The sequence below is a fragment of the Oncorhynchus nerka genome, linkage group LG2, assembly GCF_034236695.1.
Source record: "Oncorhynchus nerka isolate Pitt River linkage group LG2, Oner_Uvic_2.0, whole genome shotgun sequence".
NCBI classification, from domain to species: Eukaryota; Metazoa; Chordata; class Actinopteri; order Salmoniformes; family Salmonidae; genus Oncorhynchus; species Oncorhynchus nerka.
This window is the reverse complement of record NC_088397.1, coordinates 15,329,764-15,357,153: the sequence shown is the minus strand read 5'-3', so window position 1 is coordinate 15,357,153 and position 27,390 is coordinate 15,329,764. Positions and strand designations below refer to the sequence as shown.

At 42.7% G+C, this 27,390-nt stretch overlaps 1 protein-coding gene and 2 long non-coding RNA genes across 4 annotated transcripts in view; 2 read left to right on the top strand and 1 right to left on the bottom strand.

Annotated features, from left to right (window-relative positions):
• Nucleotides 1-17,321, bottom strand: part of LOC115132015 (sentrin-specific protease 7-like) — a 31,311-nt gene extending 13,990 nt beyond the window's left edge. The window contains exons 1-9 of one of the 2 annotated variants that reach the window (XM_029664186.2): nt 17,115-17,321; nt 16,732-16,839; nt 12,423-12,511; nt 9,872-10,237; nt 9,380-9,480; nt 6,864-7,051; nt 5,948-6,308; nt 1,487-1,608; nt 438-578 (exon numbers count right to left, since the gene is read on the bottom strand). In XM_029664186.2, coding sequence (XP_029520046.1) covers nt 438-578; nt 1,487-1,608; nt 5,948-6,308; nt 6,864-7,051; nt 9,380-9,480; nt 9,872-10,237; nt 12,423-12,511; nt 16,732-16,839 — 1,476 coding nt within the window. In that variant the 5' untranslated portion in view covers nt 17,115-17,321. The remainder of the gene's footprint in view (nt 1-437; nt 579-1,486; nt 1,609-5,947; nt 6,309-6,863; nt 7,052-9,379; nt 9,481-9,871; nt 10,238-12,422; nt 12,512-16,731; nt 16,840-17,114) is intronic. The other variant, XM_029664196.2, reaches the window with a different exon arrangement.
• Nucleotides 17,322-22,420: 5,099 nt separating this feature from the next.
• LOC115132030 (uncharacterized) lies at nt 22,421-23,933 on the top strand. The gene is made up of 3 exons (XR_003864030.2): nt 22,421-22,568; nt 23,737-23,780; nt 23,889-23,933. It is a non-coding gene; the product is annotated as an uncharacterized LOC115132030 (long non-coding RNA).
• Nucleotides 23,934-24,455: 522 nt separating this feature from the next.
• LOC115132033 (uncharacterized) lies at nt 24,456-27,388 on the top strand. Its single transcript, XR_003864031.2, has 2 exons — nt 24,456-25,747; nt 25,853-27,388. It is a non-coding gene; the product is annotated as an uncharacterized LOC115132033 (long non-coding RNA).
• The last annotated feature ends 2 nt before the right edge of the window (nt 27,389-27,390 follow it).

The following is a 27,390-nucleotide window of genomic DNA, read 5'->3' as shown; positions in this document are numbered from 1 at the left end:
AAGTGTTCAAAGTAGCGACACATATTTGATCTTCTATTTTATTCCAGCTCTCTCCATCCGTCCCATCAGTGTAATATGTAAAGCCCTATTTTGTGAGGACTGGCCCATTAAGACGTTGGACAACACATGTCCTTTATTAAAATATAAACCAGGAACAAAAACTAGTGATGGGCCAATCACATTAAGGGGGAAGCTATCTGGAAGAGAGCATGGAAAGAAAGAAAGAAGCTGGGCAAATATTGATGTGAAATCAGGACAGTGAGGAAAGAACCTGGTTGTTTCTGTCTTACATTCATAAAGGCTTCAACTGAGACACAAATTTGGAACTCACAGGTATTATGCTCAACTAATTTTGAATGTGGAGCACAAGCACGCGCCTATGTGTACACAAAGATAGAGTGACCTACACACACACACCACTAGCCAAAGTGTCTTACCACCAGGTTTCCATTGGCCTGCGCTCGGACCACCCCAGCGTGCAGTGTAGAGAAGGACAGTTCCATGATAGGAGGCAGTGGCTGTGTGCTGCCAGGTTGGTGCTCCGATACGCTCTGTGACCCCGTGACCTTCTCTCCAGCCTGTCAATCACAACACAGAGGCACCGGCACACATTGAAATAATTCACAGCATTGCATAAAACACCTCATATCCACCTCAACTGCTTCAATAGATTTCTTCCCAGGCATGAAACAAAGGCCCTCTTGGAAACAAATGCTTTAAATCGACCACGATTTCCTAGAATGTTTTCAATTGGTGATGTCTTGTCTTTTAGGTGCAACAAGTTACAGTGGATGGAGTTTAAGGTGGAGGCCCTTCAGCTAGGTCCCTCCAGCTACAGTAAAAGAAGAGACACTGCACTGAGCAACATAGAAATCCTAGAACAGAGATGGGAAGCTCTATTCAAGATGCTCAACAACAGGGGTTACATCTGTTCCTCTACAGTGTCCCGAAACACAATAACAAACATGTTGGATCTTAACCAGAGTTACCTGCTTCTTCTAAAACATCCACTGGGGAGGCTTTCTACTACTAATTATCTCACAGCACCAGACTGGTTTCTTTTATTACTTACACATTCCCAATCCCCACTGTCTGCTAGCTAGCTAAACCTCTACATGTGTTACAGACAGGCAGTTAGCTGACAAGAGCTGGCAAACCTCACCTCAGTCGTGATACAGGCTACAATGTTGTCTTCTCCAAGTCTGACCTCTCAATCCAAGTCTGAAATAGCTGGCTTCTCTGAGCACTGTCCTCTCTGAGTACTGCATATAAACATGTCCATCTTGATTTGTTTGCTTGATTTGTTGCTCTCTGACTGTCAAATGCTCTAATATTATTCAAAACCAGACAATATGTTATTTGTCCAGGCAACCATGGAATTAGAACCATATCATTAGAATTCTGCTCACTTAAAGTGAATAGGCCTCCGACATGTGATGATGTACATGATCATTAGAGACCCATGCCCCCCCCCCATCCCTCCTACCTGTTTGGGTACATGTTCCTCTGGGGTGGGTTGGCCTTGCCTGGGGCTCTGTTGTGGGGTCTTCAGCCTGGGGCACTCTTCTTCATCATCCATGTCCTCCTCATCCTCACTGGAAAGCACAACTGACACACAGAGACACTCGACTTAGTATGGTGATTATACTCTGTCGTTAAACAAACACGGGGAAGTGATAATATTACAGGCCAGTGGTCTGTTGCAGCAGCTGGGTGTAAAAACATTGGGCTTAAATGATAAGCGGAAGATAGTTACAGAATATACTAGCCTTCCTCTCAAAATGAGGGAAGGGAGAGAGAGAGAGACAGAGAGAGACACCAGTCTGTAGGTGAGGGGATTGTACTGTATATAGTAAGGTGCCTACACACACTGAGGCCGGTCCATGCCAAAGCTGGGGTTGGTGGGCCCAGGGTAATAGGCTTGCCGGGGAGTAATCTGGACTGTGACGCTCAGCTAGCCAGAACTGGAGCAACTTGTCCTGCTGTACCACCCATAACTGTTGTATATCTATGGTGCCACCTACTGGGACTGGCACCTTGAAGTGACACTGACACCGTTAGTTAGTGTGTCAATGGGGTGGCTTCACAAAGGAGCTGCTGGCACACTGACTGTCACTGAAGTTGAGAGCAGAAGCTCCTTTCCGTGCTCTACCACGACTGAGACTGTCACTTTCAAGTCAGTGTGTTAATGAGTGTGTCAGTTGCTGGCACACTAACAGTCATTGAAGGACTTAAGAGGATTGGAGTGGTATATATTTGTATTCAAAATGACTACTTTGATGAATGATTAGCTAATACACTGTAGGGAGGATGAGCGATTTTTAAAGCTCCCAAGCAGTCTTGGTAATTTTATTTGTAAATCACTGTATGTCTTATAAATCACTGTCTGTTTATTTAATGAAAATAACTCCAACATATATATGTTTTAATAATTTACACAGAGTATACCAAACATCAGGAACTGAGTGCATTTCCCTGAGCCTCCTTTCGCCCTTCAAACACTCCGTCTGATTGTGTGGGAGTTAGGAAACAAATGTGGAGATATTTACATAGACAGCCCTGATTGGCTGATAGGATGGTCTAGAGCCCATCCCCTTACCCAGATGAACATTCATTGGTCTATTATAATCAGATCACATTGTGATGTCATGCTGTGGGCCAAAAGTTCCATCCCATCAGAACAAGCTGAAATTCAAGGCATTGTTTTCTAACATCTCTTACACAAAAAGGGCATTATCATAATTTCAGTGATATTAAGACAGTGTGAAAATAGCATCACCTTTTTTTAAGAATAATCACATTTTTAAATGCACCTCCCCTTTTAATATATCACATTGATTATGATGAAGTACGCAATATTAGCCTATATCCTGTTGTTCACCAATAGCTTTGGCATAAATACAGATTAATAAATCCTGACATAGGATCACAGACCTAGCTGGAGATGGTTGTTAGCTGCTCACACAAAGTCAATGGGTTCATTTAAAGGGGGACTAGAAGCTCCTGGTAGCAGCGGAAGGACCCAGAGTCGGAGGGGGAAGTAGATTGGGTCAGTGTGGGTCAAGTGCCAGTAGACAGACACAGGACTAATGGGCTTTATAGGAAGCTTTGGCTAGCCACAGTAATCTGGGTAACTACTTGTCTCTCCCCCCCCTCCTCCCCATAACCCTGGTGTTGCAGCGCCATTTTTTTTCTTCTCCCTCCCTCCCTCCCTCCCTGCCTGCCTGCCTCCCTCCTCTCTCGCTCTCTCCCTGCCTGCCTCCTCTCTCTCTCTCTCTCGCTCGCTCTCTCCCTGCCTGCCTCCTCTCTCTCTCTCTCGCTCTCTCCCTGCCTGCCTCCTCTCTCTCTCTCTCGCTCGCTCTCTCTCTCCCTGCCTGCCTCCTCTCTCTCTCTCGCTCTCTCCCTGCCTGCCTCCTCTCTCTCTCTCTCGCTCTCTCCCTGCCTGCCTCCTCTCTCTCTCTCTCGCTCTCTCCCTGCCTGCCTCCTCTCTCTCTCTCTCGCTCTCTCCCTGCCTGCCTCCTCTCTCTCTCGCTCTCTCCCTGCCTCCTCTCTCTCTCGCTCTCTCCCTGCCTGCCTCCTCTCTCTCGCTCTCTCACTGCCTGCCTCCTCTCTCTCTCGCTCTCTCCCTGCCTGCCTCCTCTCTCTCTCTCTCGCTCTCTCCCTGCCTGTCTCCTCTCTCTCTCGCTCTCTCCCTGCCTGCCTCCTCTCTCTCTCTCTCTCTCTCTCTCTCTCTCTCTCTCTCTCTCCTCTCCCTGCCTGCCTCCTCTCTCTCTCTCTCTCCCTGCCTGCCTCCTCTCTCTCTCTCGCTCTCTCCCTGCCTGCCTGCCTCCTCTCTCTCTCTCGCTCTCTCCCTGCCTGCCTGCCTCCTCTCTCTCGCTCTCTCCCTGCCTGCCTCCTCTCTCTCTCTCGCTCTCTCCCTGCCTGCCTCCTCTCTCTCTCTCGCTCGCTCTCTCCCTGCCTGCCTCCTCTCTCTCTCTCGCTCGCTCTCTCCCTGCCTGCCTCCTCTCTCTCCTCCACCATGCAAGGTACATTAACATGGAGGGACAAAGGGGACTGAGAATAACCAAGTCTTCTCTCGTTATAACTATGGTATTTTCCTTGTCAGCACTTTGAGTGCATGTGAAGACACACACACAAACACACACACACACCTCAAAAAAAGTGAGCCACCCCTCTGCGGTGGAGCCAGGCATTAATCTCTCAGCACCGCTGACAGCTGATGGTTTCCCAGGCCCGCCTCTGGCTACACATCTCTGACCACAAAGAGCTTGTAAAGCTTTAACTAGGACCCATTAGGAGAAGAGAGAACAAATGCAGACCAGATGAGGATCCTCATCGGATGTTGTGTCCTCGTCATTCCCCTGGTGATGCCCCAGCCCCATGTTGACAAAAATATATCTTAATGGCAAATATTGCCTGTACCAAAAATTACAAACCCAAGCTTGAGTTTCCTCTCTTTTCCAACCGCTTCTTGGCTCCCCAGCTCCCCATGTCGTCATCATTATGAAGGCTCCTGTACTCGTTACTACCTAATCACTGTGGATTTGAAGGGCCAAGACTCCGCTAGAGAGAGGAAGCCCATGGGTCTCTGCTAGAACAGGTCCTCGCTAAGGATGCAGCTCACCACAGATCCAATCAGTGGCTATGGGCGTGGCTTAGTTGCATAGAAGTTAAGGTTAGTGTCGGTTATAGGGGTGGAGCTTAGGTCATTCCAGAGGATCCATTCTAACGCCACGGTGGTGGTGCACCATGCCAACAGAGGGAGCTTCCCTGTAAATTGCTTACAGTGTGTCAGAATGTGCTCTGGGTCTTTCGTAAATTCAGAGTGTTTCGCTCTCGGGAGCGTTCAGAGTGTACACTGGACGCTCTGGCTGAGGAGAAAGGTTGATCCGAGCGTTCTGTAGCTGGCTAGCTACTTCCAGAGATAAATGAGAGAACACCTCACTCTGACCATTTTACTCGCTCCAGCAGAGCTGGTTAGGCTGTTTTCATGTTATCTAGAGCGTTGGTGACTAACTGTGATTCTGGCAACAATTTACTTGTGTTTTTTTGCCGAGGTTTACTGACACCGGTAATATTCAACAGGTGTTGTGCATTTGTAAATTCATCCGTTTTTCATCTGCTCTAGCCAGAGTGAGTTTACCAACGCACCCCTAGTCTCCCTCGCCTCCAGTCTGGTTTGCATAGCCACAAAGTCAGATTCCACAGCCACATTCTGCCTTGCAAATGACCTCATTACTTTCTTAAAGAGACACCACACATTTTGATAAAAGATATTGCTTCTTCTATGCAAATGTTGATCAGTACAATAAAATAATATGTTCTAACAGTTGGCAATAAAATAAGTCCTAAATGGAAAGGATTGCTTATCATCTGTAGCCCCATAATATCAGCTACAACAAGCTCAATGCACACAATCCTGTTGAATATGATGCATTCACCTGTATTGTGAATAGACCTAGGCTACATCTTGATTCACCCGGTTTATCAATGCAGATTTACCATTCAAATAAATGACCATTATGTTGTTTTGCACTTAGAGTAGTAAAAACAAAGTCAAACGGATTGCAAAACTGTAGCTGAGTTTATCTGTCTGGATCAAGTGCCATTCTGGGAATTTGTCTAATACGCCTTCTTTCTGTTGTTGTTGTGGTATTGTTTTAGTATCGAGTATCGTGATACTAGCCAGTCTGTTATGTAATGGCCCTGAACCCCACTAAGACATACAGCTGAAACCGCTTCCTCGCCTGTTCATCCATTGGGGCCGGATGATATTCTCTACTGACGCCACTGGGTGAGGAGGGCATTTTGCTTCGTTTATAATGTTGGTTCAGCGTAACAACACTCATATTACAGAGTAGTATGTGACATCATACCGCCAGTCTATGCGTGATATGGTATGTTCTGATCCATATGCTATGAAGGGTTAAACAATGGGTCAACTTACTAGGTTCTGTGGAAGTGGGCTTGGGCCGCCTCAGCCTGAGATGGAGGGAGAGACACTTGGTTGGAGGCCTCCTCTCTCTGTCTGTGAGGTTAGCCCGGAGGGGAGGCCTGCTAAAGGAAAACTGCTTCTCCTGTGTGGCCTGGGTCACTGAAGCCACAGCGGAGAGGAGGTGTCTCGGGGACCCTGTGGATGCACCTCTGGCCCATGACATCAAGGGGCGGTCGGGAGGGTCGTCACTATCTGGGCTCTGGCTTCGGTGGCCTGCTGGGACAGGGACACTTCCCCTGGGGCCCGTCCCTGGTGAACCACTAGTCCTCTTGATCTGGTTCTGCAGTGATCCTGAGCTTCCCTTCCCCTCCTTCTGAAAGCACACCAGGTAGGACTATTAGTCACAGGGGTTAACCTCACACAAAATCCCATAGAAATGATTACAATCAACTAGAAAACGTACAATAAACGAAAACGTATGAGCCTGCAAATGCACCTACACGAACCAGTTTGTTCTCATATAGTTCGCTACAGTTTGTTTTCAACAGCCACACTTTACAAGACTCTATACTATTCTATCGACCAAGCTACCCTGGGGTGTTATCCTGTTGCAAGATATGGAGCTACCAGCTCAGCTGAATCAGGACTATCTGTATAGGGTGGAAGAATAGACCTAGCAACACTGAGTTAGCCAACACTAACAATGCCTGAAAAAGCTAGCCAATGCTCAACCTAGCTAGCTAACAAGTATGGTTACGACCAATAACTATGTACCAGACTAGTAAGTATAAGCAATTGTTTTCCACTAGACATATATTTATGTGAATCCTGAGGCCAGTCAACTGTATGTGTCCCAAACAGCATCCTATTAACTATAGTGCACGATCTAGGGAAGAGGGTCCCACTTGAGACACAGCTATAGTCCTACCTCTGTGTTTTGTGGAGGAGATCCATTCATCCCAGAGTCACGTCTCCTCCATGTTGAGTCTCCCGGGGAGACAGAGAGCCTGTCGTCCGTCTTTGAGGAACTGTCCACCTCTCTTTCTGGAGATGGTTCTGATGCAGAATCCTGCTCCGACTCCACTGGGCTGCATCTCACAGACATTTGGGAATCTCCTGAGGAAGATGTAAAACAGATAAGGAATAATAAAATATATGCTCTTTAGCAGACACTTTTATCCAAAGTGACTTTGATAAACGTTTTCGTATGGGTGGCCCCAGCGGGAACCTAAACAACGAAACAGTTCCATTTTGACCCTTGTTGAAGAGACAGTAGCCTGGTTGCCTACATATATGACATGACAGCGATAGCCACAGGAGTTGGCTAAAGCACACAGCTAAATGTTGTGTCTCCTGAACGAGAAAGAGTTAAAAGAAAAGCAGTCTGAAGGCAAGAGATTGTTTACTGCAGGCATTTTTAACAAGGCCATAAAGTTAAGCATTTGTTTATCCAACCAGGAAAATGGTCAGGCTTGCCAACACAATATAGAAGAAGAGGGAAACGCAGGGGGAGGTTTGGTTAGACACAGCAACACCTGCTAAATGTTAACCCCACTGCTCATGCTTCAAGAGGGCCACCATTGTTCCTGTTCCCAAGAAAGCTAAGGTAACTGAGCTCAACGGCTATCGCCCTGTAGCACTCACTTCCGTCATCATGAAGTGCTTTGAGAGACTAGTGAAGGATCAGATCAACTCCACCGTACCTGACACCCTAGACCCACTCCAATTTGCTTACCGCCCCAACAGGTCCACAGACGACGCAATCACACTGCGCACTGCCCTAACCCATCTGGACAAGAGGAATACCTATGTAAGAATGCTGTTCATTGACTACAGCTCAGCATTTAACACCATAGTACCCTCCAAACTCGTCATTGAGCTTGAGACCCTGGGTCTCGACCCGGCCCTGTGCCAATGGGTCCTGGACTTTCTGATGGGCCGCCCCCCAGGTGGTGAGGGTAGGAAACAACATCTCCACTCCGCTGATCCTCAACACTGGGGCCCCACAAGGGTGCGTTCTCAGCCCTCTCCTGTACTCCCTGTTCACCCATGACTGCATGGTCATGCACGCATCCAACTCAATCATCAAGTTTGCAGACGACACTACAGTGGCAGGCTTGATTACCAACAACGACGAGACAGCCTATAGGGAGGAGGTGAGGGCCCTCGGAGTGTGGTGTCAGGAAAATAACTTCTCACTCAACAAAACAAAGGAGATGATCGAGGACTTTAGGAAACAGCAGAGGGAGCACCCCCCATCCACATCAACAGGACAGTAGTGGAGAAGGTGGAAAGTTTGAAGTTCCTCGGCGTACACATCACGGACAAACTGAAATGGTCCACCCACTCAGACAGTGTGCCTCTTCAACCGCAGGAGGCTGAAGAAATTTGGCTTGTCACCAAAAACACTCAAACTTTTACAGATGCATAATCGAGAGCATCCTGTATCACCGCCTGGTACGGCAACTGCTCTGCCCACAACCGTAAGGCTCTCCAGAGGGTAGTGAGGTCTGCACAACGCATCACCGGGGGCAAACTACCTGCCCTCCAGGACAACAACCACCCGAGCCACTGCCTGTTCACCCCGCTATCATCCAGAAGGTGAGGTCAGTACAGGTGCATCAAAGCTGGGACCGAGAGACTGAAAAACAGCTTCTATCTCAAGGCCATCAGACATTGAGTGACATTTGAGTGGCTGCTGCCAACATACTGACTCAAATCTCTAGCCACTTTAATAATTAAAAATTGGATGTAATAAATGTATCACTATTCACTTTAAACAATGCCACTTTATATAATGTTTACATGCCCTACATTACTCATTTCATATATACATTACTCATTTCATATACTCATTGTATATACTGTACTCTATGCCATCTACTGCCATCTACTTGCATATGCCGTTCGGCCATCGCTCATCCATATATTTATATGTACATATTCTTATTCATCCCTTTACATTTGTGTGTATAAGGTAGTTGTTGTGAAATTGTTAGATTACTTGTTAGTTATTACTGCATTGTTGGAACTAGAAGCACAATCATTTCGCTACACTCGCATTAACATCTGCTAACCATGTGTATGTGACCAATAAAATTTTCTTTGAAACTCCAACAAAACACTTAACGAGGAAAAACCTTGATTACACAAGTATGTTTGACCCTTAATTGGTTAAGACAATGTAGATATAAGCGACCTCCAACTGCTGTGGATCTACAGCCTAGACTGAGCACCGAGATTTAAGACAAATGTTTTTAGACAAATAATACATTTTTTACAAAAATAGCGTAGCATCCACAAGTGTAGATTTTCTTCATCAGGCCTCCCTAAACTGAGCACATTGTCTAGGAATTGTTTTGGACTGTGTGTGAAAGAATGAACGGTAAGCTAGGATTTCACCTCAATGAACTCTCTGTGTGTGTGTGTGTGTAAGACACTGACCACTGAACTCTGCACGGCGTGTCTTGAGCAGTGGCGACACACACCCAGTCTCTTGATTCTTGTCCCGGCACAGTGTGTCTGATGCCCTCTTAGGCCGCCATCTAGTGGAGGACAACGGTACAATCAGTTCAAATGATTCCAAGCATAGATTTCTATGGTTGGTGTCACTTCTAGTTCTGACAGACTGACAGATACCAGAACAAGTGTGAACCGAACAAGCAGAATCAGACGTCAATTCACATTTTAAAAATCAACTACGTTCTAATTCCTAGACTTAAAGTTATCCGTTTTTTAGTTATCAATCTATTATATTGTAATTTTATTTGACATGTATCCATATCGACTTACAGGAGCAATTAGGGTTAAGTGCCTTGCTCAAGGGCACATTGGCAGATTTTTCACGTAGTCAGCTTTGGGATTCGAAACCGCAACCTTTCAATTACTGGTCCAACGCTCTTAACCACTAGGCTACATGCCGCCCTGATGACATACCCATTTTTGAAGCAGGGAGGAGAGGCTGCTGGGAGTCTTTGTTCAGCTTTGTGTGTTGATGATGTCACAGGGCTTGATTGGATGTGAGGTGGCTTCTTATGAGTCAGAGACTCCGTCTGCTTCCTAGGTGTTCCGTTGACTGCTAGCTGACAGCGAGCGGGTGATCTCCGCAGTGTGCTGGGCATGTGGGTCTCTCTCCATTTGCTGTGCTCTGGAGAATTCCCTCTCTGGCTGGCAACTGGATGGTGTTCTGGGGTCTGAGCTGGTCTCTGGAAGCCTGTTGACTGGCTGGAGGTCCATTTGTCTGATTGTCCAGGTCCAAGACGCGCTTCACAGACATCCCTCAGAACTAGCCGGTTAGGAGTGCTGCAAACAATGATCAAAGTCTCAGCAAAGTCTATCTAACATCTCAGGAACTACATCAATACCATATACAGTTGAAGTCGGAAGTTTACATACACTTAGGTTGGAGTCATTAAAACTCATTTTTCAACCACTCCACAAATATCTCTAGTTTTGGCAAGCCGGTAAGAACATCTACTTTGTCCATGACACAAGTAGTTTTTCCAACAATTGTTTACAGACAGATTGTTTAACTTATAATTCACTGAATCACAAATCCAGTGGGTCAGAAGTTTACATACATTTAGTTGACTGTGCCTTTAAACAGCTTGGAAAATTCCAGAAAATGATGTCATGGCATTAGAAGCTTTTAATAGGCTAATTGACATAATTTGAGTCAATTGGGGGTGTACCTGTGGATGTATTTCAAGGCCTACCTTCAAACTCAGTGCCTCTTTGCTTGACATTGTGGGAAAATCAATAGAAATCAGCCAAGACCTCAGAAAAAAGAAAAAAAAAGTGTAGACCTCCACAAGTCTGGTTGATCCTTGGGAGCAGTTACCAAACACCTGAAGGTACCACGTTCATCTGTACAAACAATAGTACGCAAGTATAAACACCACGGGACCACGCAGCTGTGACACCGCTCAGGAAGGAGGCGCGTTCTGTCTCCAAGAGATTAACGTAATTTTGTATGAACTGTGCAAATCAATCCCAGAACAGCAGCAAAAGACCTTGTGAAGATGCTGGAGGAAACCGGTACAAAAGTATCTATATCCACAGTAAAAAAGAGTCCTATATCGACATAACCTGAAAGGCCGCTTAGCAAGGAAGAAACCACTGCTCCAAAACCGCCATAAAAAAAGCCAGACTACGGTTTTCAACTGCACATGGCGACAAAGATTGTACTTTTTGGAGAAATGTCCTCTGGTCTGATGAAACAAGAATAGAACTGTTTGGCCATAATGACCATTGTTATGTTAGGAGGAAAAAGGGGGAGGCTTGCAAGCCGAAGAACACCATCCCAAACGTGAAGCACGTGGGTGGCAGCATCATGTTTGGGGTGCTTTGCTGCACGAGGGACTGGTGCACTTCACAAAATAGGTGGCATCACGAGGCAGGAAAATTATGTGGCTATATTGAAGCAACATCTCAAGTCATCAGTCAGGAAGCTTGGTCGCAAATGGGTCTTCCAAATGGACAATGACCCCAAGCATACTTTCAAAGTTGTGACAAAATGGCTTAAGGACAACAAAGTCAAGGTATTGGAGTGGTCATCACAAAGCCCTGACCTCAATCCAATAGAAAACTTGTGAGAAGAACTGAAAAAGCATGTGCGAGCATGGAGGCCTACAAACAGGACTCAGTTACACCAGGTCTGTCAGGAGGAATGGGACATAATTCACCCAACTTATTGTGGGAAGCTTGTGGAAGGCTACCCAATTTGTAAGTCGCTCTGGATAAGAGCGTCTGCTAAATGACTTAAATGTAAATGTAAATGTACCCGAAATGCTTGACCCAAGTTAAACAATTTAAAGCAATGCTACCAAATACTAATTGAGTATATGTAAACTTCTGACCCACTGGGAATGTGATGAAAGAAATAAAAGCTGAAGTAAATCATTATCTCTGCTATTATTCTGATATCACACATTCTTAAAATAAAGTTTTGACCCTAACTGACCTAAGACAGGGCATTTTTACTAGGATTAAATGTCAGGAATTGTGAAAAACTGAGTTTAAATGTATTAGGCTAAGGTGTATGCAAACTTCCGACTTCAACTGTAACGGTAATATCATCTGTGTAATATAACCTGCACTTTTTTTGTCATCATGATTTCCACTGTACTAGACATTTTGACCAGGTACATTTAACTGGTTGAAGAGCACCATCTACTGAAAACAGTAAGCACTGCAGATATCCATGACCACTGCATCCTGGCAACAAAATAACCAACAGAAACCAGGTACGAGGCGAAAGCGCAGAAAAGTGGTGGAGAGTGTCATGGTTGACACGTTACGCTCCCAACGGGGTCAAGAGGTGAGTCAAGTAAGTCATCTAAGAGAGATAATTGACATTCTTAATCCAGCAGCACTGTCCAAATAAGCTCTGGTCCAGTGTGTCACGTCACTTGTTGATGCTGTTCATTAATCTCAGCAGCATGAACGCTATGGACCAGAGCCATGTACAGATCATGTCTATACATACCTCTGTTTCCCTGCTCTGGGGATGTGTCCATTCAGAGAGCCAACCTGTTCAGGCCTTTTTCCATTTGAGGAGCCATTGCACCAGCTTGTCTGAAATTACACACAGTGTTGTTTCAGCATAACTATTAACCCATAGGATACAGCTTTTAAAGTGTCTTGAGAGTGATAGGTTTAAATTAGAGAAGAGTCTTGGGTTGCGTCCCAAATGGCACCCTATTCCAGAGGAGGCTGGTAAGGGGCACTATGGGAGGATGGGCTCCTTGCAATGGCTGGAATGGAATTAATAGAACGGTGTCAAATGTGGTTCTCATGTTTGATACCATTCCATTAATTCCATTCCAGCCATTAAAATGAGCCCATCCTCCTATAGCTCCTCCCACCAGCCTCCTCTGCCATTGTCCCAGTTGTGCACTAGCCACCCTGTGGGTTTTGGTCAAAAGTAGTGCATTGATTATATAGGAAATAGGGTGCCATTTCAAAATCAAATCAAATTTTATTCGTCACATGCGCCGAATACAATAGGTGTAGTAGACCTTACAGTGAAATGCTTACTTACAAGCACCTAACCAACAATGTAGTTTAAAAAATATGAATAAGAAATAAAAAGGAACAAGTAATTAAAGAGCAGCAATAAAATAACAATAGTGAGACTATATACATGGGGTACCGGTACAGAGTCAATGTTCGGGGGCACCGGTTAGTCAAGGTAATATGTACATATAGGTAGAATTATTTGGGCAGCACTTTGGGAGGTTTCATTAGCATGACTTATATAATATTTTATTAGGAACACCTAATATTGAGTTGCACCCTCTTTTGCCCTCATAACAGCCTCAATTTGTTGAGGCATGGACTCTACAAGGTGTCAAAAGTGTTCCACGGGGATGCTGGCTAGAGGTCAACCGATTAATCGGAATGGCTGATTAATTAGGGCCAATTTCAAGTTTTCATAACTATCGGAAATCTGTATTTTTGGACACCAATTTTGCCAATTTTTTAAATATTTTTTACACCTTTATTTATTTAAGTCAGTTAAGAAAACATTCTTATTTTCAATCCCGGCCTAGGAACGGTGGGTTAACTGCCTCGTTCAGGGGCAGAACGACAGATTTTCACCTTGTCAGCTCGGAGGACCCAATCTTGCAACCTTACAGTTAACTAGTCCAAAGCAATAACTACCGTTGCAATCCACAAGGAGACTGACTGCCTGTTACGCCAATGCAGTTAAGCCAAAGTAAATTGCTAGCTAGCATTAAACTTATCTTATAAAAAACAATCAATCAATCATATTCACTAGTTAACTACACATGGTTGATGATATTACTAAATATTATCTAGCGTGTCCTGCGTTGCGTAGAATCTGACTGAGCATACAAGTATCTGACTGAGCGCTGGTAGGCAGAAGCAGGCGCGTAAACATTTATTCGAAGCACTTTCATGCGTTTTGCCAGCAGCTCTTCGTTGTGCGTCAAGCATTGCGCTGTTTATGACTTCAAGCCTATCAACTCCCGAGATGAGGCTGGTGTAACCGAAGTGAAAAGGCTGGCAAGTTAGCGGGCGCTAATAGTGTTTCAAACGTCACTCGCTCTGAGCCTTGGGGTGTTTTTTTCCCTTGCTCTGCATGGGTAACGCTGCTTCAAGAGTGGCTGTTGTCGTTGTGTTCCTGGTTCGAGCCCAGGGAGGAGCGAGGAGAGGGACGGAAGCTATACTCTTACACTGGCAATACTAAAGTGCATATAAGAACCTCCAATAGTCAAAGGTTAATGAAATACACATGGTATAGAGGGAAATAGTCCTATAATAACTACAACCTAAAACTTCTTACCTGGGAATATTGAAGACTCATGTTAAAAGGAACCACCAGTTTTCATATGTTCTCATGTTCTGAGCAAGGAACTTAAACTTTAGTTTTCTTACATTGCACATATTGCACTTTTACTTTCTTCTCCAACACTTTGTTTTTGCATTATTATTTTTAAAAAATGTTACCCCTTTTTTTCTCCCCAATTTCATGGTATCCAATTGTTAGTAGCTACTATCTTGTCTCATCGCTACAACTCCCGTACGGGCTCGGGAGAGTCGTAGGTTGAAAATCATGAGTCCTCCGATACACAACCCAACCAAGCCGCACTGCTTCTTAACACAGCGCGCATCCAACCCAGAAACCAGCCGCACCAATGTGTTGGAGGAAACACCGCGCACCTGGCAACCTTGGTTAGCGTGCACTGCGCCCGGCCCACCACGATGAGCGCGATGAGACAAGGATATCCCTACCGGCCAAACCCTCCCTAACCCGGATGACGCTAGGCCAATTGTGCGTTGCCCCACGGACCTCCCGGTCGTGGCCGGTTACGACATAGCCTGGGTGCGAACCCAGTACAGCGCCCTTAACCACTGTGCCACCCGGGAGGCCATTTTTGCATTATTTAAACCAAATTGAACATGTTTCTTTATTTATTTGAGGCTAAATTGATTAAATTGATGTATTATATTAAGTTAAAATAAGTCTTCATTCAGTATTGTTGTAATAGTCATTATTACAAATAAAAAATCAAATAACAATCGACCGATTCATCGGTATCTGCTTTTTTGGTCCTCCAATAATCTGTATCGGCATTGAAAAATCATAAATCGGTCGACCTCTAATGCTGGCCCATGTTGACTCCAATACTTTCCACAGCTGGGTCAAGTTGGCTGGATGTCCTTTGGGTGGTGGACCATTCTTGATACACACGGGAAACTGTTGCACCATTCTTGATACACACGGGAAACTGTTGCACCATTCTTGATACACATGGGAAACTGTTGCACCATTCTTGATACACACGGGAAACTGTTGCACCATTCTTGATACACACGGGAAACTGTTGCACCATTCTTGATACACACGGGAAACTGTTGCACCATTCTTGATACACACGGAAACTGTTGCACCATTCTTGATACACACGGGAAACTGTTGCACCATTCTTGATACACACGGGAAACGGTTGCACCATTCTTGATACACACGGGAAACTGTTGCACCATTCTTGATACACACGGGAAACTGTTGCACCATTCTTGATACACACGGGAAACTGTTGCACCATTCTTGATACACACGGGAAACTGTTGCACCATTCTTGATACACACGGGAAACGGTTGCACCATTCTTGATACACACGGGAAACTGTTGCACCATTCTTGATACACACGGGAAACTGTTGCACCATTCTTGATACACACGGAAACTGTTGCACCATTCTTGATACACACGGGAAACTGTTGCACCATTCTTGATACACACGGGAAACTGTTGCACCATTCTTGATACACACGGGAAACTGTTGCACCATTCTTGATACACACGGGAAACTGTTGCACCATTCTTGATACACACGGGAAACGGTTGCACCATTCTTGATAGACACGGGAAACTGTTGCACCATTCTTGATACACACGGGAAACTGTTGCACCATTCTTGATACACACGGGAAACTGTTGCACCATTCTTGATACACACGGGAAACTGTTGCACCATTCTTGATACACACGGGAAACGGTTGCACCATTCTTGATACACACGGGAAACTGTTGCACCATTCTTGATACACACGGGAAACTGTTGCACCATTCTTGATACACACGGGAAACTGTTGCACCATTCTTGATACACACGGGAAACGGTTGCACCATTCTTGATACACACGGGAAACTGTTGCACCATTCTTGATACACACGGGAAACTGTTGCACCATTCTTGATACACACGGGAAACTGTTGCACCATTCTTGATACACACGGGAAACTGTTGCACCATTCTTGATACACACGGGAAACTGTTGCACCATTCTTGATACACACGGGAAACTGTTGAGACTGAAAAACCCAGCAGCGGTGCAGTTCGACACTCAAACCAGTGCGCCTGGCATCTACCACAATACCCCATTCAAAGGCACTTAAATCTTCTGTCTTGCCCATTCACCCTCCGAATGGCACACACACAAGCCATGTCATAATTGTCTCAAGGCTTAAAAATCCTTCTTTAACCCGTCTCATCGCTTTCATCTACACTGAAGTGGATTTAACAAGTGACATCAATAAGGGATTATAGCTTTCAACTGGATTCACACGGTCAGTCTGTCATGGAAAGAGCAAGTGTTCCTAATGTTTTGTACACCCAGTGTATACCTTATAGCTATGCCGATCTCACTTATCACCATGAGAAAATATAAGCACAACATTTATTCACAAATAACGAGTCACCGTGTGAAAATGCAGTTCATTGGGGCTATGTCCACTTCAAATGATAATTATATGGGATACCTCGAATGGGCTGGAGGTATCCCGGAGACGTGAGAGAGGGGACTGCATGTGCATGTTGTCAGCTTCTGATGGCTGTTTTCTCTTGGGGATTTTGAAGGGGACTGCCATCTGAAATGAAGAATTACTGTATTATGGAGGTGCCATTTACGCTGCCCTGCTTGTAGCTAACTATGTTGTAGCTCTGGTCCAGGCCGTTAGTGTGCATCCGTCCACTAACGTTACTAGACCAGAGCTAGCTATTTTCCAACACCTCCTAATCAAGTTAACAACAATGCACAGGTTATGTTCAGAAAGATGTGACACAGTTAGCCAGTTATCCAGTAATATGAAAAGCCTTTGGTTAGCCAACATAGCTAGCTAAGTTAACTAACAAGCCAACTTACTTAACTGTCAAGGGTTCTGAATCAGACGGAAAGATGGCTAACGAACGAAAACAAGAAGCATTGTAAAGACGCCATTACGTTGTCATTTGCAACCAATTAAATGTTATCATATTGGCTAGCAAGCAATGGATGACTGCTTCTAGTAAAATGCTACATCAATCTAGCAGCAAGAAGCTATCAACAACAGAGGCGCCTCTAGCGTTAACAGGAAATTGTTGAAAGCATGTTTACGCGCAACCTGTTTGCACTCTTAAAGCGCAGAACAGGCCTGGTCGGTTTATTACTAGACCTGACATTGGTGTGTCATGTGTAGGCAAAGGCAATTAAGCCACAAAATCATTATTTATGGATCCGCTCTGGTGATACATAAGTTTATGAATTGCAAATGTGTACAATGCAGTCAAATACAGTAGTAGTGGGACGGCGTAATGCTACGGTTGCGCAGTGCAAGACTTCCGTATCTAGCTATCTACTGTAAATAACGTTACAACAAATAGCTTTCTATCACATTTAGTAACTACTAGACAATTTAGCACCTAGAATGTGTTGTATACGAAAGGCTGAGAAGAAATTGATAACATTTGGATTTATTTGTGCAATCGACCGTTGGTGTTAAACTAACCACGTACCATTAGCTACCAGTTAAACAGACGTTGTTGCTAGCAGCTAGCTAGCTTTGTGTTAGATCTAGGCTAGCTAGCTAATTATCAAAAACATTAGGCCTGATTTTGTTTTAATCTGATATGGACTTGAAACTAGCTAACTTCATCAAATGAATATTTTTTTTGCTTTCAAATAACTTCAAATATTCTTCTGAGAGGTATTCAAAATAAATTAAAATATTGTTTGGTTTTCTGAGACCTGTATTTGAATATCAAAGAAAATCATTTAAAAAAACTCTAACCTCAAGTGAAAAGTTTGTATTTTCAAATGAATTACAAATACAACTATTTCCTGCCCAGGTCTGGACAGAATGCGAGCTTCCCCTTATCCCACTTTATCCCTCTTCCTACTTATGTAAATAATACCTATGGTAAAAACGTTTTTCAACATTTTCTTTATAGATAGTTTTTTAATCATGGTTTACAGCCTGCTGTATCCTGTGCATATGACAAATAATCTTTGATTTGATTGGATTTGACACTCTAACCTGTGACATGTCCCTGAAAAATAAAGCAAAAGGAGCACTCTGTGTCTGCATAGATGTTTAGAAGAAGTGCAATATCATTCCTTGAGCAATACATCTGTATCAGACATGAGTCTGGCTCAAGTTCTGGTGATGTGAGAGCCCTCCTCTTGGTCTAATGGTCAAGACGTTGGAGACCAGGGTTCAGATCCCTCCTGTGACACATACACTGTATCATAGGAATCATGTAAGCTACAGTACATGCATGTGAAAATGGCATTGTTCCACTGTTAAAGCATTTGTTGGTGCCACACTTTTTGAACTCCCACCGTCGTTCTTTATTGTTTCATATAAGTATTTTAAAGTATTTAGCACTAGAGCTCTGGCATTGCATTCCTTCATTCTCCATGCACCCCCAGGTCACACCAGTGTCAATCAGACACACACATTACACATCCATAATCAATGGTTAGATCATGTGGTTAGCACTTGCACAGTGTGTTCATTCAGACGTCTGCCTTAGGAGGAAGTCAGTTCTGTCTCAAAGATCACAGCTCTGAGGAAATTACATATTGTTGCCAGTGTGTTCTGTAAGATCATTACTTTTTATGTGAAATTGACTTGTTCATTTAACATATTAAATTAAGTGTTTCATGGATTCTTCTGTTCTTAGGTGTCTTAAAACTGTTGGAGCTGAGGCTTTTACTCCTTGCCTGTGTACCAGTCTCTTTAGCTATCATTCTACTCCTTGCCTGGGTCCCAGTCTCTTTAGCTATCATTCTACTCCTTGCCTGGGTCCCAGTCTCTTTAGCTATCATTCTACTCCTTGCCTGGGTCCCAGTCTCTTTAGCTATCATTCTACTCCTTGCCTGGGTACCAGTCTCTTTAGTTATCATTCTACTCCTTGCCTGGGTACCAGTCTCTTTAGCTATCATTCTACTCCTTGCCTGGCTCCCAGTCTCTTTAGCTATCATTCTACTCCTTGCCTGGGTCCCAGTCTCTTTAGCTATCATTCTACTCCTTGCCTGGCTCCCAGTCTCTTTAGCTATCATTCTACTCCTTGCCTGGGTCCATTAGTATAACGATCTTCTAGTAAAATGTCATGATTACAGTTCAAATGCTTAACTTCCTTTTTGGTATAAAGCTGTGACTTCTGTGGAAATGTTCAAGGAAATTGCAGTAAGGATCACAGGAACAAAATAAAGGTATGACTCATGACCCACTCAGTTGAAGGTAAAGTAGAGCAGCAGTTGTCAGAAAGATATTACACAGTGGAAAGTAACACACCACACCACCACACAAACAGCTCATGTAAATGGTCACAGGATGTGGTTTTATAACAGTATTTGTTCCAGTGATGTTTGTGAAAGAATTTGTCTGGCAAGAGGTTGTCTGTTGCCATACACTTTTATAATGAATTCCTTCACAGGACTTGTTACCCTGCCTTAATAAAGTTGTCTTTAAAAAAAATAGAGATATATTTTAGATAAGGTATAGCCTACACATGTCCAGTAAATCATGTATAATGATTTTGCCATAGCTTCTGGACCAATGATGCAATAATCACAAAACTCTTCAGAGTGTCTGTCCTTGATGACACTTCATTTTCCCAGTTGTGGCAGGGCAAGGTGTGTGTGTTATGACAGTGTTAGTTGAGGCAGGTTGCAGGGCCTAGTGCTATGGGTTCTACATATCAGGGAAATGACTCTGCCTACAGGGACTACGGTGCTTTCTAATACCCCCTGTGACAACATCCTCTCAGGCTAGTTAGGTGTGCTGCAAACAAACAAACTGTAGTCAGGGATTTGAGGTGAGGCAGTGTACACAAACATCTCAGCAAAGTCTCTATGACATCTCAAGGTTCACATCAATATAATATAATGGTAATATGATCTGTATAATATAACCTGCACTTTCTAGTCCTTATGTGTCATCATAGTTTTCAATGACACACACAGTCCTACACATTGTGAGCAGCTACATTTTAACTGGTTGAACAGCACTATCTGCTGAAAGTGGTAAGCACTGCAGGTGTTCCGACATTTGATCCTGGCAACCCAATAAAATAACCAACAGAAACCTGGCAAGAGGCAAAAGCCCTAGCGCAGAAAAGAGGTGGACACATTATACTCACAGGGGAGTCAAGAGGTAAATCATCTAGGAGAGATAATTGACATTCTTAATCCAGCAGCACATTGTCTTTGAACACTGGCCAAATAAGCTCTGGTCTAGTACATTGCGTCACTTGCTGATTCTGTTTGTTAAATTCAGCAGCATGAATGCTATGGACCAGAGCCATGTACAGATCATGTCTATACATACCTCTGTTTCCCTGCTCTGGGGATGTGTCCATTCAGAGAGCCAACCTGTTCAGGCCTTTTTCCATTTGAGGAGCCATTGCACCAGCTTGTCTGAAATTACACACAGTGTTGTTTCAGCATAACTATTAACCCATAGGATACAGCTTTTAAAGTGTCTTGAGAGTGATAGGTTTAAATTAGAGAAGAGTTTGGATGAGTCCCAAATGGCACCCAATTCCCCTTAGTGTCCTGCTTTTGAGCAGAGCCCTATGGGTACACTGATTATAGGTAATAGTGTTCCATTTGGGACACACTTGTGGAGAGTGTGTGACCGATAATGTCCAACTCAAAAGGTTTCATTCGCATGATGGTGGGACTTGGAAAGTATTTTAGTTACAGTGGACACTTGCCAGCTATGCCTATGGGTAAACCATTTCAATTCAATCTTTTTTGACATTACCACTTTTGATTTGAATGAAACCTGGTCTTCATCACTGGAAAAGATAAACGGTTGAGATAGAAATCATTTAAAAGCTGAGAAACAGGGTTGTCAAACTCTTCTATAATAAAACTTTTTTGAAATAAAAATGTAATATTTTATCCTTTAATGTAAATGAACTCTGATTCTTTTCATGTTCACATTCACATATGTTGTAGCTTACACCGCATTTGACATCATCTAAAGTTTTGGTGTTGTGCCTTCCATCGGCTCTTAAATACAGGGTGGGTGTCATGTTTTGGATGATAAATCTACTAAAATATAAATCAAATGGAACCACAAAGATGGTTGGAGGTCCACACATCAAAGAACGGTGACTTGAATGGGAATATCTGTTGTTTTAAATGATACTGTCAAGCCTCCATAGGACACCTATTGAAATCATAGAAATATAGATAGAATATACATTAGCATTTAAGTTGATATTGAATAGTGGATGGACCGGCGGTCATCTTTGTGATAGTACATTTCAATACACTGGATAGGTGAAGTGAAATGTGTTGATTTACAGGTCCAGCCATAGTAGAACAGTGCTCCTTGGAGCAAGTTAGGGTTAAGTACCTTGCTCAAGAAAACATCTACAGATTTTTCAAGTTGTTGGTTCAGGTATTCAACCCAGCGCCCTTTCCGTTGCAGGCCAAATGCTTTATCCGCTAGGCTACCTAACAACCAAATGAAATAGCACCCACCCTGTATTCAAGAGCATGTTGTGTCTGAACCGATGGCAGGCACAACACAAACTCAGATGATGTGGAATAGGGAATAAGGTACAACATCTGCAAATATGTATATATTTTGGAACATGTTTTTAGATATTTGACGTTAAAGTTTAAGAGTGGTAGAGGAAGAATCCTGAGAGGATTCATGTGAGTAGGTAGAGACATCATCAGAGTGATTGGAAGAATATGTGCTTCAGTAAAGTGGGATCTTTAACATTTATAACCATGGTTACTAATTGTACTGTAGAAATGGATTGAAAGTCAAAGAACATTGAGTTTGTGGTGGCAGCTGCAGGGGGTGTTGAGTGGTAGTTAAATGTCCTCTAAGGCCGTTGGTCTGGAGTAGGGCTAGATAGGGTTAAATAGTGCAATGGGTGGTGGATTTTTAGGACTAATGGGTGATAGGGCAATTTACTTTTCCCCAATGTTGTATTATTGTATCAAAGAATATAATGTAGGTAGGCCGTGAAAGGCCTCACACACCAGTACAGTAGGTGACGGTGTATGCACCTAAAAGTTGGATGCGATCCGCCAACGAAATTCCAAAGAAGAAGAAGAAGAAGAAGAAAAAAACATGACCTACTCCAGTGGTAACGGGAAATTGGTGAACGCGTGTTCACGCCCAATCTGTTTGCGCTCTTGGTGCGAAAAAAAAGGTCTGGTATATTTATAGGCCTACAAGTGGCGTGTAGTGTAGGCAAAGCCAATTAACCATAAAACAGCTCTGGTGTTTGGTGATATATATAAGTGGATAATGAATTGCAAACGTGTACACTGGACAACCAAAGAGAATACGTTCAATAGAATGACGTACGTTATGCGATTGCGCTGTGCAAGACTTCCGTTTCTGACTAGCCTAATTAAATAGCTATCACAATTAGTAACTGCTAGCTAGCTAGTTTAGCACCTATATCGTGTTGTATACATAAGGTTAAGAAGACATGGATAGAAGGTAGATGTATTTGTACGATTGGTGTTGTGAACTAACAACGTAGGTAGCTAGCTAACGTCACCTACCAGTTAAACAGATGCTGTTGCTAGATAACGTTATAACGCGTTGGCTACAAGACAAATAGCTTTGCAGATGTGTTCGATCTAGGCTAGCTAACAACTTATCAAAATCATTAGTCCTGCTTTTATTTGAAATATGATATGTAAATTAGCTACTTGAGCAAATAACAGTAAGTTAGCATTGGCTAACTATGTTAACTGTCCAGCTGATCTTATCTATAAGAACATAACTATGTCGAATTATATTGCCAGGAGCTAGCTAGCTGAAGTAGCCTAAACGTGGCCAATTATCTAGCTAGCTACTAGTTCATATGGCTGTGAGAAGCCTGACCTTGGCCTGTTAAGGCAGAGATGGATCATAGCTAACCAAAGATTAATCATTAGCTCGCTTGCCAACCCAACAAAGGCACATGCGTTGTTGTCCCTCCCACGACGTTAGTCCACTCAACAAATGTAGCCTAATGTTCAACATGTAGCAAGTAGACCTATCTAGGTAGTGAGGAAAGTCCCTGTTATCTCAAATAAGGTGGATAGACCTGTACTACAGAGACCTCTTACTGTTTCTTTACCTGTACTCACAAGTTAGTCTATAAAACACACTTCACTGCGTCTTTTGTTTTGGCTAGTTAGTACATAGACTACATTGTTGATTTACACATACCTTTACATATGGATACAGTCTAGTCTGAAGGCATTTCAAGTACAGTAAAGTAACAGTTCCTTAGGCAGATTAAGAACTAGGCCTAAGGAAAATACTCAATGGGGAGGAACATCACATCTGTTGCAACATGTCCTTTAGGTTGACTACCCCTTTTGAATGCACCCACATGTCAGTGCCAATATGGGCCTTTCACATCAGTATTATGATTGGTTGCTCAGCTTTTCTTTCATATTCAGCCAGGCCACTGTGTTTATAACCCTGCTAGTCTCGTTCCCAACCATAACATGCTCTATCACTACTCCACAGGTGCTGGTTGCCGGTTTGTGTGATCCTGTTGCTGGCACTCCAAGGTGTTAATATCAGTCATGCTTTATATTGTTTGTTCTTATTCTACATATGCAAAATTCCATATTGGTTTCAGATGGATTCATTGGAGGCTAATTTTGTCTGTTTTGTAGACTCTTCGCAGGAGAGAGTTGAAGGTTTTACAAGAGGGAAGGTTATTTTACCATGTAGGTACAATGGAATGCCTACTGAAGAGGTCACCATATTTTGGCGATACAAGGATGACCGTAATGTCTACAATATTGTCAGTGGAAAATCAGACTTGACAGACCAAGACCGTCAGTTCAGAGACAGAACCAGGATTTTCCCAGAGGAATGGGCAAACGGCAACTTCTCTCTCCTACTGACGGATCTCAAGGACTCTGATAGTGGGAGTTATTCATGTTTCATACAAAGAGTGAACATTCTGCATCAAGTGGAACTTTCTGTTCAAGGTTTGCATTACAACCAAGTGTAACAGCCTCTTATCTATACAGTATTGTAATTTCCATTAACAGTTTTAAGAAGTTGATGATACAGTATGATAACACTATAAAAATGTCCCTCTGTATTTTACAGAGAAACCAACTCCTGAAGTTGGTCCAAAGAGCAGCAGCATGAGCATCAAAGGGCAGAACCTCATCCTCTTCCTGTTTCTCCTCCTCAGTCCAGATCTCCATTTCCTTTGATGTACATCACATAAATTGGTCATTGTACTGCTTATGAGACTGTTGACAAGTTCTGAGTGGTTAAACTGCTGAAATACTTATTTTTTTTCTTTAATGTATGTAATAAGTGACTGCAAATATATATCTTGCTTGAACCACCTTCATAGAGGTGAGTAAAATAGTTATTCCAAATTGAATGAAGCCAAAGTGTTTATTGATAGGACCACTGCAACACCTAATGGGGATCCTAGTAAAATACCAAACATTTACATTTAAGTCATTTAGCAGACGCTCTTATCCAGAGCGACTTACAAATTGGTGCATTCACCTTATAACACATTTTAGCTTTGCTTTTGTGAACTAAATGTAATGCACTTTTAATATAATATTTGTTCTGATTTAAAGGCATAATGTTTTTAAAAACCAGGGCCATCTGTTAAATCAAATTGGAAATAGAATTGAGTCAATGTGTCCCTTCTGTCAACAAGATGCAGCTTTACTTACTAAGATATTGAAGTATTTCCAGATCAGTTATTAATATTGTACTACCAAATGACATACGTTTTGTTGATATCGAACATGTGCTCCACAGTAAAAAGCTTATTAGTTCAGTCAACCTTTCAATTAGAAAGTATTTTACTTTGACACCACAGTGTTTTTAAAGGAAACATATTCACTTCCTCAATGCTCTATATTAAAGAGTGTTTCTTTTAGCTTTTTGTAAACTATGGTTTGATCATGTTGTTGCATTGTGTGTTCAGACAGATGTCTGTTAGAAGGAGGAAGCCAGTTCAGTCTCAAATATTTATCACAGCTCTGAGGATGTTGAGGATTGTTGCCTGTCTGCTCTGTAAGACTATTTATTATTCTTATGTTATTTATTTTACATTCATTTTACAATAAATGAAGTGTCTCATGGATTCTTCTGTTCTTAGGTGTCTTAAGACTGTGTTGGAACTGATGCTTTGACAGAGACACTAGTAGAACTTGGACACAATGCAACACTGAACTGTTCAGTTCTGATAAATGGCATATTATTATATTTTTTATCTTACTAAAACTTTTCTTTAGACTGGATACCAGGCTAACCTTTCCTGCCTTTACAAGCAATGTTAGGACTATCTGTTACTGTACTTTTGACTGCATGGAGACCCAATACACACTGTAAGATGTTACTCAGTGAAGTGTGATCACAATAGTCTATACTAATTCCATCTGTATGGGTCATCTTAGCCATTTCAGTGCTGTGGAAGAGAGCTGCTTGCCAGAAGAACCATGACTCTCCTCCAACCCCTGAACCACCTGAAAGGACAGACAGTCTACAGGTCAGTATCTGTAGTGGGAATATGGATATATATTTACAGTATATGAATATTACATCATATTTATCTTTATGAGGGATGTTTTCACTCATCCACATTGTTTTTCAGTATGACGTGATACAGCTGGTACTCACACCAAGAGGACCAAGGCCCGACCACATTGCCTCAACTATTTACTCCAGAGTTCAGTTTCCAGTATTTCTGAGGAGTATTTCTGTCTGTAATAAAGCCCTTTTGTGTGAAGAACTCATTCTGATTGACTGGGCCTGGCTCCCCTGTGGGTGGACCTAAGACCTCCCAGGCCTACCCATGGCTGTGAAATCCATAGGTTAGGGCCTAGTTAATGTATTTAAATTGACTGATTTCCTTCAATGAACTGTAACTTGTTACATTTATATTTTTGTTCAGTATATAAAAGTTTTAAAAATGTATGTAGCAACTAAGGATTCTAGCTTTAATACCAGGGATATTTTGAAAAGCACTTTTTCAATAGAATTTCCTGCCCTGTATATATATTTTTTAACGTTTGACCTTCTGCATAATGAGAAATGGCCACTAAGCAAGAGATCAATTGACACTCACCACTTCCTCTTTGCACAGACTGCGCTTCATGTGGAAACTTTAAGCAAGTTAACAATGACCTTACACATCATTATGTTGGGGTTTTTTCATCACTTTTTGAAGTTTTAACTTCATTACTTCAGTTAGGTTTTCCACTAGTAATGTAAGCTGAAAGCTTTGCTATGAGACTCAAAATTGAACTCAGGTCCATCCTGTTTCCATTGATCATCCTTGAGACATTTCTACAACTTGATTGGAGTCCACCTGTGGTAAATTCCATTGATTGGACATGATTTGGAAAGGCACACAACTGTCTATATAAGGTCCCACAGCTGACAATGCATGTCCGCAAAAAACAAGCCAAACAAGGTCAATGGAAAAAAAACAGACAACCCCCCCCCAATTTAATACATTTTAGAATAAGGCTGTAACGTAATAAAATGTGGAAAAATGTCAAGGGGTCTGAATACTTTCCGAATGCACTGTACAAAATGGGCTGTGCAGTAAATCTGTTTTGTTTACCCCAGAGGTTTATACTGACTAAATCAGACCTGCAACTGCAGGTCATCATGGGAGAACTGTCTTCATTTACAGTGTTCTGAATGTTATTCTGATGCTTATGATCCTGGGTGAGTGAATGGAAATACTAGATATCAAAATGTTAACATTTTAATGTTGTATGCTGAGAATGTTGCTTGTGTAATATTGATATTTCAGTACATATCATGACTTTGGCATGTCAGAACAGAAGCTGCTTTTAAAAACTAAGACCACCTCAAGATGCAGACCAGAGGTAAGATACTTTTTGTTTGGTGTCTGAACAGTTGCAGCATTCTCACACACCAATTGATTAAACTTAAACAGTATCAAATACTGAAACTCATACAAAATATTAACTTAACTAATAACTTTTGACTGTAGATATGGTCTTTGTAAAATATGAATTGCATTGTTTGTTTTTTCAAAGTCGTGACAATGATACAGTGAACATATTACTAAAATACTGTTGTGAATATGCCTGTATCCTATCACCCCTTTCTACCTACCGCTAGTCAGTAATTAATAAATACATGTGTTTCTTCATT